Below are 18,251 nucleotides of genomic sequence, written 5' to 3'. Positions count from 1 at the left end.
TCAATAGTAAGCAATAGGGAACAATCAGCATAAGAGGAAGACCACTAAAGAAATGAAGATTTTATTTTCATGCAAATACCCATAAGAACAGAGGCACAGAACAGAAACATAGAAATATCATAGCTATATATAGCTATATATATATCATATATATATATCATATATATATATCATAGCTATATATACCTATAAAAACAAAATTGACTGTTTTTCAATTATTCTTATAAGGCATCTTGAAAGATTATTAAGCCAATGGCTACAGTACAGGAACCTACTAGTTTTGGAGCTCAGCGGCTATTCTCTGCTACAGTGTCTATGCATCTCTCCTTTAGTCACATTATAATAATTACTAAAAAATAATAAAATTGGTATGTAACATATGGGTGGCTAATCTACACATACAAGTGGAGAAGTTCCTACACAATTGTTCCTGTCACTGCGACTGCTCGGCTGCCACCAGGTATTGGGTTACCTTATTACCACTAACTGGATGTATGCGAGTACCTCAATGGCACTACACCCTGAAGACTCTGCTTCACACAAAGCTCTGAGATCATGACAGGTTATGAGGGAAAAAGTACACAATGAAGAGGAGTGCAAAAACAAAATAGCGGATATTTAACACCTACTCCTCTTTGGGATGTTGATATGACAACTATTTTTAAAAAGTCACAAACTATATCAGTTTCATTTAAAAAGTGTATCCCATTTTCCCTCTAAACATCTGGCAATAGCACAATATATAGCAACTCTTTGAAAGGTAGGGTTAAAAAGTATGTGGTGACTATTCAAGGTAGAAGAATAGAATACAGAACATAAAAAGAATCACAAACCTGCCTAGGAAAAGCCTGCTTTTCACCCATATCTCTGAATTAGGTATCTCTAAATACTTCTCTATCCTTCCTTTAAATGTACTGATATTAGCATTATGTCATTGATATTAGCATTATAACCTCATTACGTCACTGGGACTCCATTCCAATTTTGGATATTAAACTTGTCTTCACTTTCATAGACCCAATTCACCAGGACATGTTATATCCCATGGGCTCAGTTTTAGTTTTCCCTTCTCTTAAAAGAAGAATGTCACAAAGACCTTCCATTTTGTGGAGGTGGTCATTAAATGTTCAATTCCATGTTATATTCACAAAATGGGGGAGTGAATGCAGTGTTCCTATACAAGAATATAATAATATAAATGCTTAGACAGAGTGAACCTTAACTTCTTTCAGAATAGTTATCTGTGACAGAGAGAGGACATAAGAATATTCAATTGGAACCATCCAATAAAAATGATTTAAACAGTACAGAATAACCTTACATGACTTTATATGTGTGTGGGAGAAGTCAGATGCATTCTGGTCAGACTATTATACCAGAGGAAATAAAATTAGCTAGATAATTCTTGTAAACTAGAACTATTTATAAAGGTGATGTCATTCCTTTTTCACTGTCTCAGATATTCCAAACAAGAGATAAGAGATTTTAAATGCAAACTCTTCAATTCTGCAAAACAGGTCTCCTCTTCTGGCAATGTATGATTTAGTGTCTGGTATCAGAAATCCATGAAAAAAACAAATGCAATGTTATTAGCTCTGTAACCAGACATGGCCAGCAGAGATAACAAAAATTCCTGTCTCAGATCATCAACTGGACAAATGATCCTTGCGTGATCCAAGTGTGTAATCAGCTTCACAATATAATCTTTGCCTCCAACTATCCTGAAAAGTTGTTCACTTTTCCAACCCTCTTCTACTGATATCCTGGACCAAAACACTCTTATCTTCTTGCTGATTACAGACACAGCTTGTTTTGCAAATTTCAAACCCACAACTCCCTAATCGCAAAAAGTATGGATTCCAAATCGCTGAGTGGAGGCAAATCCTTATAGATGACTGGTATACTTAGTAACTATAATGCTTTCTGGGTATTCAATATGCATAGCTATCTATTCCGAATTCCTCTGTGCTTTTTTATATAAACTCTTTTGTGTGTTCCTACTACTAAAAAAAAAAAAAAAAGACTAAACATGAAAATGGCCATTTTTGGTATAACTGAAAATGCTGAGACATCTTATCTTGCGTGGGCAGACTTAAAGATCAGAAAGGCTAACCTAGCCTCTGAAGACATCTGCTTAGCATAGGTTAAAGTTCTTAAACTGAAAAACTGAGAGGGGGCACTTACCACAACTTGCAACATACGATCATTCTGGCCTGAGGGGGCCTCAGTTATCATCAGCGTCAGTGTCTGCATCAGTGTCTTTCCAAGGAGAATAACAGAACCAAACATGGCGACTATGCCAAACACCATTCCTATACTGAACCTGAAACAAAGAGAAACACATTGTTTTGTGCACATAAAATGAGCAACTGCATATCATGAAGACACTTAATTGCATCAGTGTAGCCTAACGTATGAAACACATGGGACAAAACTTCCACAGTGCTATTCTGTTTATCTGGTATATCACCACCAAAGTATCAGCAATCCAACAGAAAGAGTAAGCCTACAGGAGCACAACTGCATTTTTCTCCAACAAAGAAGTTAACATCATAATGTATACAAAACTGCATCCAGTTGAGGGTCAGGATTAGACAGTGATTCACATTGTTTCCATTCCACTAGAACAGGAAATATTTATTTTCATATGATCCTAACTTGCAGAATATTATTAACGTTTCTTAACCATTGTGTGTGTGTTGGGGGGGGAGGAGGGAGGAGAATTGGTACTGCACAGTATTTAATTACATAAAGATAATTTAATTAGATAAAGTTTATTTTCTGACTAAAATATTGCAAGTCGCTGTCTGGTTTTTTTCTCTAACAGTTTCATTTCTCCACTGTCACATTTAATCAGTAGTTAGTTAGCATATTTATTTTAAGCTGCTTGCATTTGTACTTAAAATAAAAGGGACAAGAGGAAACCAATATGTTGTCTTTTACTATAAGATATTATATCTCTTATAAAAAGACTATTTATGACTGATATAAACCATTTTAACCTAAGAAGTTATCTTACATAAGAGTATCATCATCATCATCATCAACTAAACAGATCTTTCTTCTTTTATTCACTCCTATCCCACTGAGGGTAACAGTTAAATAAGTTCAGTACTGAAGAGAAAGATTAATACATACAATGGGACAAATTCAAGATTTTTTAGCTGTGATTCCCAGAGTTAGTGTAAAACAATGCTGGAAACACAGTTCTGCATGCCACCCCAGAAGTACCCATCCAGCCACTGTGCATATCACTCATGCCAGGTGCATAAAAAATTCCAGCAGGGGAAGGTGTAGAGTGGATACAGGCTAAAATGTTAACAATGCACCCTAAACCCACATTCAGCTTCAGAATGCCCATTACATTGCTTTGGCCACAGACCAGGAAAAATTAATTTTTATTTCATATTCTCTGAAACGATAAGTACAGTAGAACCTAAGAGTTACGAACACTTTGGGAATGCAGGTTGTTCATAACTTTGAACAAACCGTTATGTTTGTTCTTTCAAAAGTTTCCAACTGAACATTAACTTAATACAACTTTGAAACACTACTGTGCAGAAGAAAAATGCTTCTTCCCTTTATTTTTAGTAGTTTACATATAACACAGTATTGTACTGTATTTGCTTCTATTTTTTTCCTTTGTGGCTGCCTGATTGTGTACTTCTGGGTCCAACTGAAGTGTGTGGTTGACTGGGTCAGTTCGTGACTCTGGCGTTTGTAACTCAGAGGTTCTACTGTAAAGTTTCAATGATGCACTGACAATTTTCAGGAAGATATTTTCCTAATCTAATTTAACTTCCATTAACTCCTATATTCCAGTGACCAGGTAGAGCTTAGTGTACAGGGCTGGATACACCTGGCAAGACACGCGCAGCTACTTCTGTGTCCCATAATAAATTTATAACCTGAGAATTTAGTGTTTACAGCACCCCATATTTTCAGCCAATATTTTGCCAAATATGAATTTATAAAAAGAGAAAGAAGATTGGTACAGCATTGTGTGGTTTTATTTCTAAATTATCGAGGCTCTATTATGATCTAAATGATCTACCTGATCATTTAAAAACTAGCAGTGTGGTAATAATTATTGCTACTCTGATTAATAACAGGAAAGTTTTCGTGTTTGTCCAACACAAGGCCAAATTAGAATTGTGAAACTATACCATAGATAAAGAAATCTGGGTTTCCATCGTCCCCAACTGTAGAACAGACGGTTGAAGAGAGCAGTTTGCCATCGCATATGAAAAGGAGAGATGCTCAGTCCATATGACATCAGCCAATCTTCATAAGATGCTTTCAGAGAGTTAGATGACTGTAAGGAACAATGGAAAATTAGTTTGACACACAGCTTTCTGGAAGATTTCATGTGATGACACCCAGTAGAACAAAAAGAAGAATAGTATGGGGAGTATGTATATTGCATGTACCAGCACTTTTGTAAACTATGCAAAAATAATGAAGTAATCAATTGTGCCCAATGCATACTTTGTGGGAACTATAAAATCTCATAACAGGAGTCTGTGAAGTATGGCCCAAAGCCCAAATGTATCCCATGGAGTCATGCACTGCAGCCTTTAGTCATCCTCTTCAAGGTCAACTGCTATACCCAGGAAGACAGAAATCTAGACAAGTGTTGTGACTGTGTACATTTATTTTTATAAATATGTTGTGACCCATCTGTGTCTAGTGTAGCCCACCTGAAAATGCCAAGGTCAAGGCAGGCTGCAAAAAGAGAGCAGATTCTCCCAGAACTAGTAGCTAACGCTGAAGTTAGATTCACCCACCAATCCCAAAAAGTGCTCCTGATTCCACACATTGGTTATCAAGAAACTTAGAAATTACACAGCCCCCTTTATTGCATTTCAGTCTCTGGCTCACAATCAGCAACTAGGTCCAGTAAAGAGATAAGTTATTTAAAACTCTATTCCCTTTACACAAAGTTCTCCTGATCCCCTAAGAGTCAGCCACATTATCAGATCAATATAAGTTTGGATCTTACCCAAAATACTGCCCTTCCAGCCAATCATCTAGTAACTAAAACTAAAAGGAATTATTATAAAAGGAAAGAAACAAACAAGAAGAGTGTTAAATGGTCAAAGCAATCAGATACATACAAATCACTTCAGAGTCCATACATATCAGGTTCTCAGCAGAATTGTGGCGTTTGCAGGCTTGTACAATTTCTCTGGTTGTACATCCAGTACCTGGATGGGTCTAAGTCCTTTGTTTCACAGCTTCAGATTAGAGTAGTTGATCCAGAGGTAGGTAGATAGGAAGCAGAAATGAAGACAAGATGGCAATGGTGCAGCAGTCTTTTATAGTTTCTACTATGTGGCTTGTCCCAAACACAGCTCATAGCACATGAGCAGGGAAAAGCACTTGCAGTCCCCCTTGACCACAGGCATATCCCTTCAAGTTCTGACGACTCATTGTATAGACAACAGCCCTTGATGAGCCATCAATGCTGGTTGGGGAATGTAACCCAGTAGCACAGAGTAAGTTTTTGGATACAGAGATATCACACATATTCGTAACTTAGAGTACAAAGATGATACATACACATAAACAATCTTCTTATACTTAGCAAATTATAACATTTCCAATGGTACCTGGCACAGCATATCTTGCAAGATTCATTGTAATTTTGCAATATTTATATCAATTATATAAATGACTGTTTATATTCCAGACAGCGTCACAGATGTACATTTATGTAAGTAACATCACAGTTGTAATACCTTAACATTAATCTCATATTTCTAGGAGTTTAAAATGGATCCATGGCCCTTTGGTAGGCAGATTCTCAGTTAAAAATTGTTCCAGGTGATTTTACTCCAGGGTGAGGATGGGGATCCTGGGAAACTGGCTGGTGAAAATATCTGGAGATTAAATTATTTTACTTAATGTATATTTGCTCTCCTCTAACAAAGATAAAAGACTGCCTTAAAACACTATATTTCCCCATAATTTAGACTGGTGATGTTAATTTTTTTTTTTTGAGGAAAAAATGTTTTCATGCTGGCAAATAGGAGATTCTTAGCACACCTGGATTTTTCATATGTTAACACTATGATTTAAATCCATTCCAAAAGATCTGATAACAATATGCAATATTCAAGCAATCAGCTTATATTACAACAGCAATATATTACCTTACTTTTAATTACTTAACATATATATTGTTATGCTAGGAGGAATTTAGTTTGTCAGCCAATTATCCAGCACCACCCTGAATGACTTTATGAAAGTACCAAAGGTTTCACTTAATTAGGTGTATAAAATAATCTGTATGATTTATTCCCTATTACAGGCTGCTATGAATGCTTGACCATAAACAAACTTATAAGTTCAATGTCAAATACAGATATATAATAAATATTTAATGTGCGATGCAGACTGATACTTGCAGTTTTGGATATGGGTCTAGACTTCCAAATACACTTGTCCTAATTTACTTCATGGAAGCCAACATCAAAAGTGCACTCTGTGGGTGAAATTCTGTGCTGCAACTCTGAGGATATGTCTGCACTGCAGCTGAGAAGATGCCTCCCAGCCCAAGTTGATAGACACCCCTTAGCTCTTCTCCAGCTAGCACGCTGAAAGTAGCAGCGTGGATACTGCAGTATGGGTGGCAGCACAGGCCAGTCACCTACATACAGACCCGGGGGTTGTGCAGGCTTGTATTTGGGCAGTTAGTCCATGCTGCCATCCATGCCATTTTTAATGCACTAGTTGAAATAGAGCTAGTCTGCCCACCCAGGCTGGGAGGCATGCTCCCAGTTGCAGTGTAGACATCAGAGATACAGCATGGAATTTGAGGAGATTATGGAAGCTTTAAACCATCCTTGTGCCCTCCTTAGATTTAGACAGCCTATATGATAGCAGTCTCCCTGGCTTACCGTATGGACAGCAGTAGTGCCTAGAACCTCAACAGCACTATGTTCTGCAGCACCACCCTTGACATGAATCTCACACTCAGGCTTGAAGGTGATCCATGACAGACAACCTGCAGCTTGTCTTTCAAAGTTCCTGTACTGGGGGAATTTTCCCCTAACCAGATACGGAGCTTGTAGAGTCCTTTATACTACTCCAGACTTTTTATCTGCCACCAACGGGCCACAACAGAATCTCACCCTATGAGTTTATATTTTTATTTCACCATTTTTGCTTGTCTTGCTGAATGGATTCAAAGGCAAACAATTTAGAAATTTCTTCCAAGTTAAATCATTTCAAGATATTAGGTCCACTTCCTCAGGATTTTGTTTTACCTTATTTTTTCCTCTCTGTATATATGTTTCACTGCTTAATAAAATTTCCTCCTTCATTCTACCTACCATAGCACTGCTTCCTTTCAATCTTCTGAGGGCAGGAAGAAACTTTCATTTTATTGCCATTCCCTAGTTCCAAGCATAAAGTCACTCACACAGTTTTGAATTAGTAACAGGCTTCTCTTACAACATCAATAAATCAGTAGCCGACAACTGACATTAACTTAACCTCACTTTAACAGTAATATTAAAAAGAGAGCATAAAGCAAAGCTAGCTATAAAAATAAACGATTGAATTGAAAAACAGATCAAAACAGCTAATTCAAATCTTTGTCCCCCTGATTTTTCCAAATAGCATGTCTTTTCTAGCACTGATCATAACATCCCATCATACCAACATATTCACACTCATGCAGCTCTAATACAGACTAATGAATCTAATTGCTTGCATCTCCTAAACCTTTCACACTGGCTTCACTTTAAATTCTCATGGTTCAGGCCTAACTGCTCCTTGCCTTATTAATTTTATTATAAACTTGATATACCTTGTCATTTTTACAGACCCTCAAAATAATGAATGCTTGCTAAATACTGGGGAGTTATATGAATACCTTTCAGCACCCAAGAGTCCTTAACAGCCTTTCATACTGACAAAACCTACTTAAGGCTCCTCAAAAATTTCAGACCCTTGATTTTCGAAGTTGAAGTCTAACCTTAATTGTGTGTATCTAAGACACCTTTCATTTCTACAGGAGCAAGACAACATTCCATACTTTCTAAGTGGGTATAACTGAAAACAACAGGGCTCTGCAAAGACTCAAGAATATGCCTATATGGTTTGCAGGGATCAGAGACTAACTGAGTAACCTTCATATCATCACTACTGGATGACGAACAGCCTGGTAACAACAAAAAGACTTTCAAGTCCCCATACATACTTGTTTTGTCTGTTAACAGAAATACACCTGGTAATACTAAGTATTTTAAACCAGTGTGTTATTACAAATGCCATAAAACAATCTAATAACCATCTCACATATCACTATTGGAGCACAAATGCATTAACAGCCTGAGTTATGCCCTCTTAATTATTAAATCATCACAATGGTTTGAATGCCTGTTAAATGTCTGTGAAATCTATATAAATATAATATAGAAAACAGAGTAACAGAAGCTGAACCATAAATATGTTCAAAAAACAAGCTATTAAAGGGGGAAAACCACTATGGTCTAGCAATTACAGCATATAGATCTTTCTGTTACCAAAAGTACAAACAGATTCATACATGGAAAGCCACTGTCATATTTTTGTATATTTAAATTGTAAGCTCTTGAGGGCAGGGACTGTTTCTTACTACATTTGTATCCTGGTTAGTAAGATAGGGTCCTGATCATAATGAGGTTCTTTGGGTACCAGTACAATACAAATAATAAACAACTTTACTTTTAAGTACCTCCTATTCATACTAACTTGATTATTTGCCTATATTCAACTCTGGATCATGTGGGATTTATATACCTACCAACAAGTCAGAGCAACTCTGTTGATATTCAACAGCTCCAACACATTCCCTGATGACTAAAGATATTTTGGCAACTTTTGATTCAGAGAGCAAAGTTCAACTTTGGGATTTTTCCTGGACTCTCCTGCTCTCCTCAAGAGTCTCTTCAGCATTGCTACCAACTACTCAATTGCCTCTAAACCATAAGGGTTCTTTTCTTCTTTGCTTGTGGATGAGCAGTATCAAAGGGGATCTAAAAGGAAAAAGGATGGTTGCTCATATAGACTGAGAAACCCATTTCAAGCCCCCTATCCAACAACTAGATGCAGACAGGCTGATCATTTGGAGTCTGAATTACTTCAATGGGTTTCCACACAGGAGTAACAGTTTTTTCCACATGGAGTCAACTACAGGATAGGAGCCCAAATGTTTATCAAAAGAGCATGTGAATGGCTAAAATCAGAAGACAGCCTGATGGCTAGTTTTGAGGGGAGTTTTTTTGATGACCTCTGAAGGAAAGATTTGGAATTTTTTCCCCCTTGTATTCAACTACTCCTAATGAATTTATTTACAACACTTCAAGATGATAGCTAAAGTTTGTTTGCCAGTATTTGTTCTAGACCTGCTCAAATAAAATTTGAATATTTTAGTAATTATTGTAATATTTTTACAAATAGATTATTGAACTTTATGTCAACTTAATTACTAAACCATAATTTCACAACATTTTTCTATAAAAAGTTTGGCAAATACTGCTTTCGTTATCTGCTGAGGTTTATTTGTTTTTTATTACAGCAAGCACCAGAGGGAGCTGCTTATTGCTCATGCTTGCTCATCTTCTAAATATTAAGAGAAAATAATAGGTATTTGTTCCTATAATTTCAAAAAATATTTTTGCACGATCCTGTTTGCCTTATTGAAATAAACCAGATTTTATAAGGGCTCACATGAGTGATTTTGATTGCAGGACAGGGATCTTTATTTGCTCTGAAAAATAACAGCAGCATAAAGGGAGCAGTGCATTTGATTTTCACCATCATTGTCCTCAAATTTGTTACATTTTACAACCAATATATACTTATGTTTTCTTTTGCACATGAATGTTTAACAACATTGATCCACTTTCAAAGGACAAGCAAGGAAACAAACAACTAACATGAACATTAAAATGTATTGAGGCAAGTTTTGATAGAGATGGTACTTCCTCTGTGGATGACAGTATTTCCTTATTTCTATACGGACCACCGTATTTATTTCTTCAGATTTATAAAAATGCTAAAAGAGGACCTAATCCATATGCTCTAGGCTCCGTAGATACAACTGCAAAACACATCTTTAATGCAATCCTTCTTTTCCCTTTCCATCCCTCCCACCACCTCCACCCACATTTTCAAATGCCTGGAGGGAAAAAAGGAGCCTTTAGCACTCCCTGAAGATTATTTTAGCACTATTTAGTTAATAAGTGGGTTATACAGTTATATTTTACTTTATTTTACTTTGTATTTCTGTGATAATTTATGAATGACTAGAAAATTCACAGGCAGGACATGATGTTAAAACAGAATATTTGTTTTAGAATCATAGAAGATTAGGGTTGGAAGGGACCTCAGGAGGTCATCTAGTCCAACCCCCTGCTCAAAGCAGGACCAACCCCAACGCATTTGTCTTTTTTTTTAAAATCAGCCCTTGCTACTTCTAAGCAAACACTTGGGAGTCGGGCAACTCCAAACACAAGTTCACGCTTTTTAAGAAATCCATCAAAGTCCAGAAATTTGGTTCAGGTGCCACAAGCCCCTTAACTCTGACCCCAGGAGGGTAACGGGCCCGGGATCCTCCTGTCCTTTCACAGACATGAGTCTCAAGCCGTTTTGTGACCCAAAACTTAGTTAAAACGTGTCCCTGAGGCTGAGACCAGGAAAGGCACCAAAGGACGCGGCGCTGGGGAGCTCCGGCGAGACCAGGGGCCGGACAAAGGCCTGGGAGTCCGACATTACGCCGCCCCTCCCCCCATCGATGCCCGGGGCCGGGCCCTGGGGGCAAGGAGCCGCTGACAGATTTGGGGACCCGTCACCCCCGCCCCGGGCTGCAGGGGGGTGTCCAGCCCTCCCTCCCCCGCAGCCCCCGCGCCGCGGCCCCTCGTGACGGGAGGGTCCCGGTCCCGGCTCTGTCCCTGCGGCCCACACGGCCGAGGCGCCCCTCACCTTCAGCAGCGTGTCCGCCAGGTAAATGACGCACCAGCCCCCCAGCACGCACACTACCACCGGGACAGGGATCATTGCGGCACCGAGGAGGCGGCGGCGGCGGCTCCCGCGCACAGAGATGTCCCCGGAACTAAACGTCTTAAGGAACCTTCCTCCTGTAGCCCCATTTTCTGGTCGGACACTTCCGGGACAGGGACACGAGCGACAGAAGGAACTGCCGGTCGTGGGGCGGTTGTGGATGACGTCAGACATGATATGTTTTGTCACTTCTTCCCAGAGAAATCAATAGCGGGGAAGGGTTACCGGTGCGCACGCGCTCACTGCCGCCTGAAGCGGGTTGCCCCCTTTCCATTTGCGCATGCGCGTTGAATTCCCCCCCCCCACTGAGGAGGGTAGTGTGAGAGAAGAATTTGTGGATTGTGCGCAGGCGCAGTGAAGTGATCTTTCCAGGCTTGGGTCGGGTGTGCGTGGGGGTTCTTCGAGCTGCGCATGCTCGGGGGGACCTGGAAAATGACCTTCCTTCCTCCTTGTTCTTCTCGCAGTCACGTTGCTCCCCATGCCCCGCTGTGCGCGTGTCACGTGCAGCCCGATGGCCTTGGACCCCCAGGGGGACTCCAGGCCCGGCGCGTGCTCCGCGCCCAGCACCATGCACAGCACAGCACAGCACAGCAGAGAGGAGGAGGAGGCAGGAAGGCACCTACCCGGTCTCTGCCCTGAAAGCACCACGGCTGTCTATAACAGTGGCGCCGCACAGCCGAGGTGCTTGGCAAGCGGCCAGACTGGCTGGGATGCCTTATACCCCGGCCCCCCTTTTTGAACTTGTGCTTTTGAGGATTTAGGATTTCAAACCCTTGCCTCAGCCCAGGTGTCACATCCTAGCACCTGCCTGCTCGGCCCTCTCCTGGTCGCCCAATTTACACTTTCATTTAAAAGGAAATTAAGTTTCTGTCACTGACAGGTGCAAAGAAAAGCTTTCCAATGTTGCATCGATGCCTTCCTGAGTGTGCAGACAGAGAGATGGCCTCTGCAATACAAATTCAACCAGGTCTGAAAACCTAGTTACAACATAGGGTATGCCTGCACTTTTAAGGCAGAGTACATACACAGCACAATCTCCCAGCAGGCACATAAATAGCCTGTAGCCAGTGTTACGCTGCTTAGATGAGTAATGTACATACATGTCAGAACCTTAGGGTAAATTCCCTACAAAGCTTTTGACATGGACAACCAGTGCCTCTCAGGGTTACAGCAGTGTAGTGTCCCACTGCCTTCTCCCTGTTGCTGCCAGAGCTTTCCCCCACCATTGGGAAAGTCTTTGGCATCAGAGATTAAGGCTCTGGTTGATCACTGCTGCTGCAACCTTTCACTGCAGTGGGGAAAGGTGCTGGAAGGGGAAGCTTTTCCCTTCCATAGGGAAAGACTGTGGCACTGGGGAGTTGTCAAAGCTTTTCCCCACTGCTTCCCTCTTGATAGCTTTTCACCCTAGTGTGTAGCTACATGCCATAGTGTGGACTCAGCCCACCTTTCTCTACAGTATTTAGCCACACCTAGCCACATGCCACCCCAAGTGTAGACAGGCTCTCAATTGTACTCTGCTAGTGTTCAGAAAAGGTTCCCTTTTAGGCCTCAAGCCTGCAGATCTGTACAGGCAGAGCCCTCAGGCCATGTAGAACCCCATGGAAATCACAGGCTTTGCACAGATGTGGGGATCTACCAGAGCAGCTCTGAATGCAGAACTGGGGGCTCATATTGTAAACAAGCTCCAACTATTTTTAACCATTTCCATGGATTGGAGAAGAGCTTGCATATAGGAGGTGATCACAAAAACATAAATCCTTGTGATGAGGTCCCCATCTGAAAGAAAAGATCACAGCTTCCAAAAGCTACTTGCAGCATTAGAATAGAAATCAGATGCCAGAATGTGAGTGTTTTCATTTAGTCTGATCTCGTATCAAGTAGAATTCCTCTTTAAACTATCAGAATTCAGTCCTAGAATAATGCCAGCACTGATTTATGGACCCATAGAAGATATTTGAGGAGTCATTTTCCAGAGCTTTGGTATAGTATTTTGGCATAAATAAGAATATAAACATTTTTACAAATGTGTTAGCATTATCAACCAGTGAGTTTTAAAATATAGCATTAAAGAGAAAAACTTGCAGCACAAATAACGTGTTCAAATTATTTCATGTTTTCTCATTAACTCTTTTCTACTCCCTAGTCATAAAGATTAACATATTTCTCCTCTCTTCCCCCAATTTTCTTGTCCTCTGTGCACTACACAAATATACTACTTAGTATCCTGTTGAAGTGCAATTTTATTAAAACCTGTACAAAGGTCAGAATTGATTTTAGAAAGTCCATGGAGGTGAAAGTTTTACAGTCTTACCTACATGAACTAATTTTGTTTTTTATTAGATTCTCTTTGGGAAAAAATGGCTATGCTTACTTTTCTTTTTTATTGATCTTTCTAAAAAAAGTGCAATTAATACTTCCAAAATTCTGTTCTTTTATCATTTTTTTCATCCATCTCTGCAGAAAGCCTATAGCAGAAGTGCTGGAGTCAATACAAAAATAATTCCACAAGGGCTGGCCATGACTATTCTGTAGTTGTTCACAGTCTATTGAATTATTGTGTATGCTCAGTTGAAGACTAGCTACACTGAACAATGATTCAACTTTAGCTATATTAATTGCACACACATTTAAAGATAAAAGGAAAATTCTACTAGCCTCATGCACAACAATGCTAAACGTAAACTATGTACTCCAAGGCTAGTCTCTGGGAGTAGCTTAAAATGTATAGGATCATCTCCTGCAAACAGTTATGCACATGAATAATTTTACTCACATGGGTAGTCTCACTGAACTCAGTCACAGTAAATAAACTCTGTGCCTGCTATTATGTGCTTGCAGGAAAGGTCCATAAATGGCTTCTATGAACATTATTATAGTTTTGTTTACTGCTCACTTTGTAGACTGTATAAAATACTGTTCTTGAAAGTGGCATAGAACTCTGGCAGCGCAAATAAAAAAAGAATTTTCCTAAAATACACTTTGTACATCTTATAGATAGAAGGCCTAATGGAAACAAATACACAAGAATGCTGGCTTCTGCAGCAGGGAGAGCTTCTCACAGTGCAGAAGACATTTTTTGAGTGAATTGAGCACTGCATCTGATTCTCCTCTTACTGCTGTTGACTTCAGTGAGTATTTTGAATGTGACAGGAATGCAAGAGTGAGCCCTTTATTGTCATACTATGTGAGACTGTTCTAGAATGGACATTATGGATGCAAGTGGTTGCATTTTATATTTTAAATTTTATGCCAGAAGTAAAGGATTTACCATTAAAGATGAATGCAATAGATATGATAGACATCACCTCAGTTTGTTTGTGCAAACTTGCAGAGGATGCAGGGGTTTGCATTCTGGGCTCTGTAAAGTATTTGCTCAGAACCCTTTCAAAAATCTATTGTGTAATATGCAGTAAATGAATAAATCAATGTAAAATACTGCAGAGATTAGAAACATTTTTATAGACAGCAATGTACAGACAAGTACTGTGCCTCAATTTAATGAAGTACTTAAACTCATGTTTAAGTCCATCTCTATTCAGCAAAGCATTTATGCATGTGCTTAATTATTATTATTTATTTGTATTACCATAGTACCTAGAATCCCTAGGCATGAAGTTCCTGTAATATGTGTTATATTACATGGTCAGGAATAAAGATTAAGATGGAATAAGAGGATTTCAGTAAGACTATGTAAGTAGGTACTACACAGTTTGAATGAGAGTTGCAGAATCAGGCCCTAAGTAGGTAACAGCAACATCTTACACTAGCTGAGATTTCCAAGTGGCCTTTAAGGATAGTCCCATGTACAGCGCACAGCAATGATACAAAATGGATGTAAAGGCATGGATAAGTATAGCAAAGTCTATATACTAAAGCAGCAATATGAAAATGCGAACATTCATATGCTATCTTCTGAAATAGGCAGATCTTGCAAAAAAGTTAGGAGTAAATGCCAGCTAACATTAGGTTGAAAAAAATAAAACATGAACCTCTTCAGAAACACAACATATTATAGTATAGTATATTCATGTAAGCTGGCGGTTCCACCCTGCTGGGACATCACAGCCCTTCCTTGGGCCCAGGCTTCGAGAAAGGCTACAGTGCCTTATTCCAAGGGGAAAGTTAGCGGGTTGCAAGAGTCTTTAGCCCCCGGCCCACAGGCAGGGTGGGGCTGGCACGGAGTCTGTAGCCTTCGGCCCCTAGGCAGGGCGGAGCTGGCATGGAGTCTGTAGACACAACACTTGGTATCCTCTGTGGCTGCAGGCCCAGATGAGACAAGCACTCCTCAAGTGGCTAGGGAAGGGGGCAGGAAGGAGACTGCACTGTGTCCCAGGCCAGGGCCCTATCACTGGCAAGGGGTTCTGCCACTGGGTCTGCGGGGCTCCAGCCACAACACGCTGATACTGGTGCAAACACAAGCTCAGCCAGACGATAGTCGGTTGCCCCTGGGCTACTTCCTCCCATCCTGAACCCAGGTACCTGGAGCCAGGGGTCTTCCTCAGATTCTCCAGGGTAGATGGCCAGTGGGAGTCCCACTAGTCCCTTACTGTCAACCGGCGGCAGGGTTGGGAACTCCTTTGGACCATCAGCGGATGGCAGGTCCTCCAGGTCACAGGGTCCCAGTGGGTCCTCCAGCACACAGGACTCAGGCAGCTCCAATGGGTCACAGGAGATGGGCAGCTTCTCTAGGTCCTGGCTGGTCTTGAGGGTTCCCTCCCAGTCAGCAGCCTCCGTTAGCTCTTCCCAGTCACTAGGGCCCAGTAGCCCCGGCAGGCCTTTGAGGCTCCGGTCCGTGGAGGGCTTCTGCTGCACAGCCACGGGGCTTGAGTCAGGCTCAGACCATAGCCTCAGGGAAGGAGCCTCCTTCTCTGGCAGCAGCTTTCCCCTCACTGAGCTGCTTGGCCGGCCTTTTCTACTTCCCCTTCCTGTCTAGGCCCCACCCATCTCCTCCCGGGTTCTGTGGCCTGCAGTGTCCTGATCTGCCCAGCAGGGGTGTCCCAACCCTTCCTCGGGCCCAGGCTCTGAGAAAGGCCACAGCGCCTTGCTACACACACCACTCTTCATGTACAGCTCCTGGTCTCCAGAGCTGGCCTGCGCCCTTCCCCTAAGCGCAACAAAGCATCTGTGTTGGCATGGTCCCTACCTGCCTGGTGTTGGATGGTTAATGCGAAGGGCTGCAGGACGAAGTACCAGCGCATCACTTGGGCGTTGGTTTCCTTCATCTGCTGTATCCAGCGTAGGGCGCATGATCCGTGATGACCATGAAGGGGCTCCCGAGGAGGTAGTATCTCAGCGCTTCCAGCGCCCACTTTACAGCCAGTGCCTCTTTCTCTATCGTTGCATACTTTTGCTTATGAGGAAACAACTTGCAACTGATGTAGAGAATGGGGTGTTCTTCCCTGTTGATATGCTGGGCAAGAACGGCCCCCAGATCGACGGCCGAGGCAGCCGATTGCACCAGGAAAGTGCGATTAAAATCTGGGCAGTAGAGGACAGATTCATGGCACAGTGCGTCCTTTAGTGTGGCAAACGACCTGTCACATTCCGGGGTCCACCAGACATGGAGTGGCTGGTCCTTCGTAAGTAGGTCCGTCAGGGGAGAGGCGATGGTGGCGAAGTCGGGCAAAAATCACCAGTAGTAGCCGGCCAAGCCCAAGAACTGCCTTGCCTGCTTTTTCGTGGTCGGCCGGGGTTATTCTTGAAGGGCTTGCACTTTCCCGATTAAGGGTTGCAGGGTTTGCCACCGAGATAGGGTGGCAAGAAACCACCTATGCGGCATTTTTGGGGATTCACAATCAGGCCAGCATCACACACGGTCCTCAGGACGGCGGCCACTTGGTTCAGGTGATCATTCTAGTGGCGATTGTACACCATGACATCGTCCAAGTAGGTGGCGGCATAGTTCACATAGGGTCCCATGAGCTGGTCCATCAGATGTTGGAACGTTGCAGGGGCCCCATAGATGTCGAAGGGCATCCTCACAAATTCATACAGTTCATACAGCTCCAGCCACAACGTGCTGATACAGGTGCGAGCGCAAGCTCAGCCAGACAGTAGTCAGCTGCCCTTGCGCTGCTTCCTCCCACCCGGGTACCTGGAGCCAGGGGTCTTCCTCAGATTCTCCAGGGTAGATGGCCAGTGGAAGTCCCACTAGTCCCTCAACGTCGACTAGCGACAGGTTCGGGAACTCCTCAGAGCTGTCAGCAGATGGCAGGTCCTCCAGGTCACAGGGTCCCGCTGGGTCCTCCAGCACGCAGGGCTCAGGCAGCTCCGGTGGGTCCCAGGTGATGGGCAGCTCCTCTAGGTCATGGATGGCCTCGGGGGTTCCTTCCCAGTCAGCGGTCTCCTGTAGTTCTTCCCAGTCGCCAGGGCCCGGTAGTCCCGGCAGGTCCTTGAGGCTCCAGTCCGTGGAGGGCTTGCGCTGCACAGCCGCGGGGCCTGGGTCAGGCACAGACCTCAGTTTCGGGGAAGGAGCCTCCTTCTCTGACAGCAGCTTTCTCCTCACTGAGCTGCTAGGCTGGCCTTTTCTACTTCCCTTTCCTGTCTTGGCCCTGCCCCTCTACTCCCAAGGTCTGTGGCCTGCAGTGTCCTGATCCACCCAGCAGGGGTGTCGCGGCCGTTGTTCGGGCCCAAGCTTCAAGGAAGGCCACAGGGCCTTGCTCCAGTTCAGAAATATAGTTATCTGGCCACTGAAAATCCTCCCACCAATTCCTCCGCAAAGTTTCAAGCCCTATATGAATCATCCAAGAGCATGGAAATAAGGGACTCTGCTTATTTTCACTGTAACAGATGGGCCAATTTCCTGCAATATCCTTGAAAAACCTTATTGAATTAAGTTTAAGTTGCTTTGGATTCCATTGTATTAAATGTAAAGTTTATGAGTTATTGCAGATGTTACTTTCCTAGTGGGGAGACGTGGCCAATGTAAATCATGGGAAGTATTGTGAGTATCAAAGGACTATTTTAAACAATGTGCCAGACAAGAAGGAATTTTTGGGATAAAGTTAAGCAGGTTTCCTAGGAAATACCTAGAGGGAGGTGAATGTAAATTCCTACCTCCAGACACAACCTTCTGAAGCTACATTATGAGGAGAGAGCCAGTATCTGCTGATCACCTGTCACTTGAGGACAGGATCAAAGGCCCACACTTTATAAGGAAGAGAATGAACTACGTATGGTTGGTCTTGTTGCACATTTGT

The 18,251-nt window shown here is 42.2% G+C and overlaps 1 protein-coding gene across 2 annotated transcripts in view; it reads right to left on the bottom strand.

Annotated features, from left to right (window-relative positions):
- The window catches only part of MBTPS2 (membrane bound transcription factor peptidase, site 2), a 45,792-nt gene extending 34,401 nt beyond the window's left edge, over nt 1–11,391 (bottom strand). For both annotated transcript variants that reach the window (XR_010919129.1, XM_067545026.1), the window contains exons 1-3: nt 10,975–11,391; nt 4,167–4,315; nt 2,185–2,323 (exon numbers count right to left, since the gene is read on the bottom strand). Coding sequence is in view for 1 of the 2 variants with exons in the window: in XM_067545026.1 (XP_067401127.1) it covers nt 2,185–2,323; nt 4,167–4,315; nt 10,975–11,226 (540 nt within the window). In the remaining variant the exon portion in view is untranslated. The remainder of the gene's footprint in view (nt 1–2,184; nt 2,324–4,166; nt 4,316–10,974) is intronic.
- Between the last annotated feature and the right edge of the window lie 6,860 nt (nt 11,392–18,251).

Source organism: Emydura macquarii, unplaced genomic scaffold (genome assembly GCF_026122565.2).
Source record: "Emydura macquarii macquarii isolate MOO-44397 ecotype Brisbane River unplaced genomic scaffold, CSIRO-AGI_Emac_v2 contig_1043, whole genome shotgun sequence".
Taxonomy (NCBI): domain Eukaryota; kingdom Metazoa; phylum Chordata; order Testudines; family Chelidae; genus Emydura; species Emydura macquarii.
The sequence above is the reverse complement of the archived record's forward strand: the minus strand, read 5'-3'. Positions and strand labels throughout refer to the sequence as shown.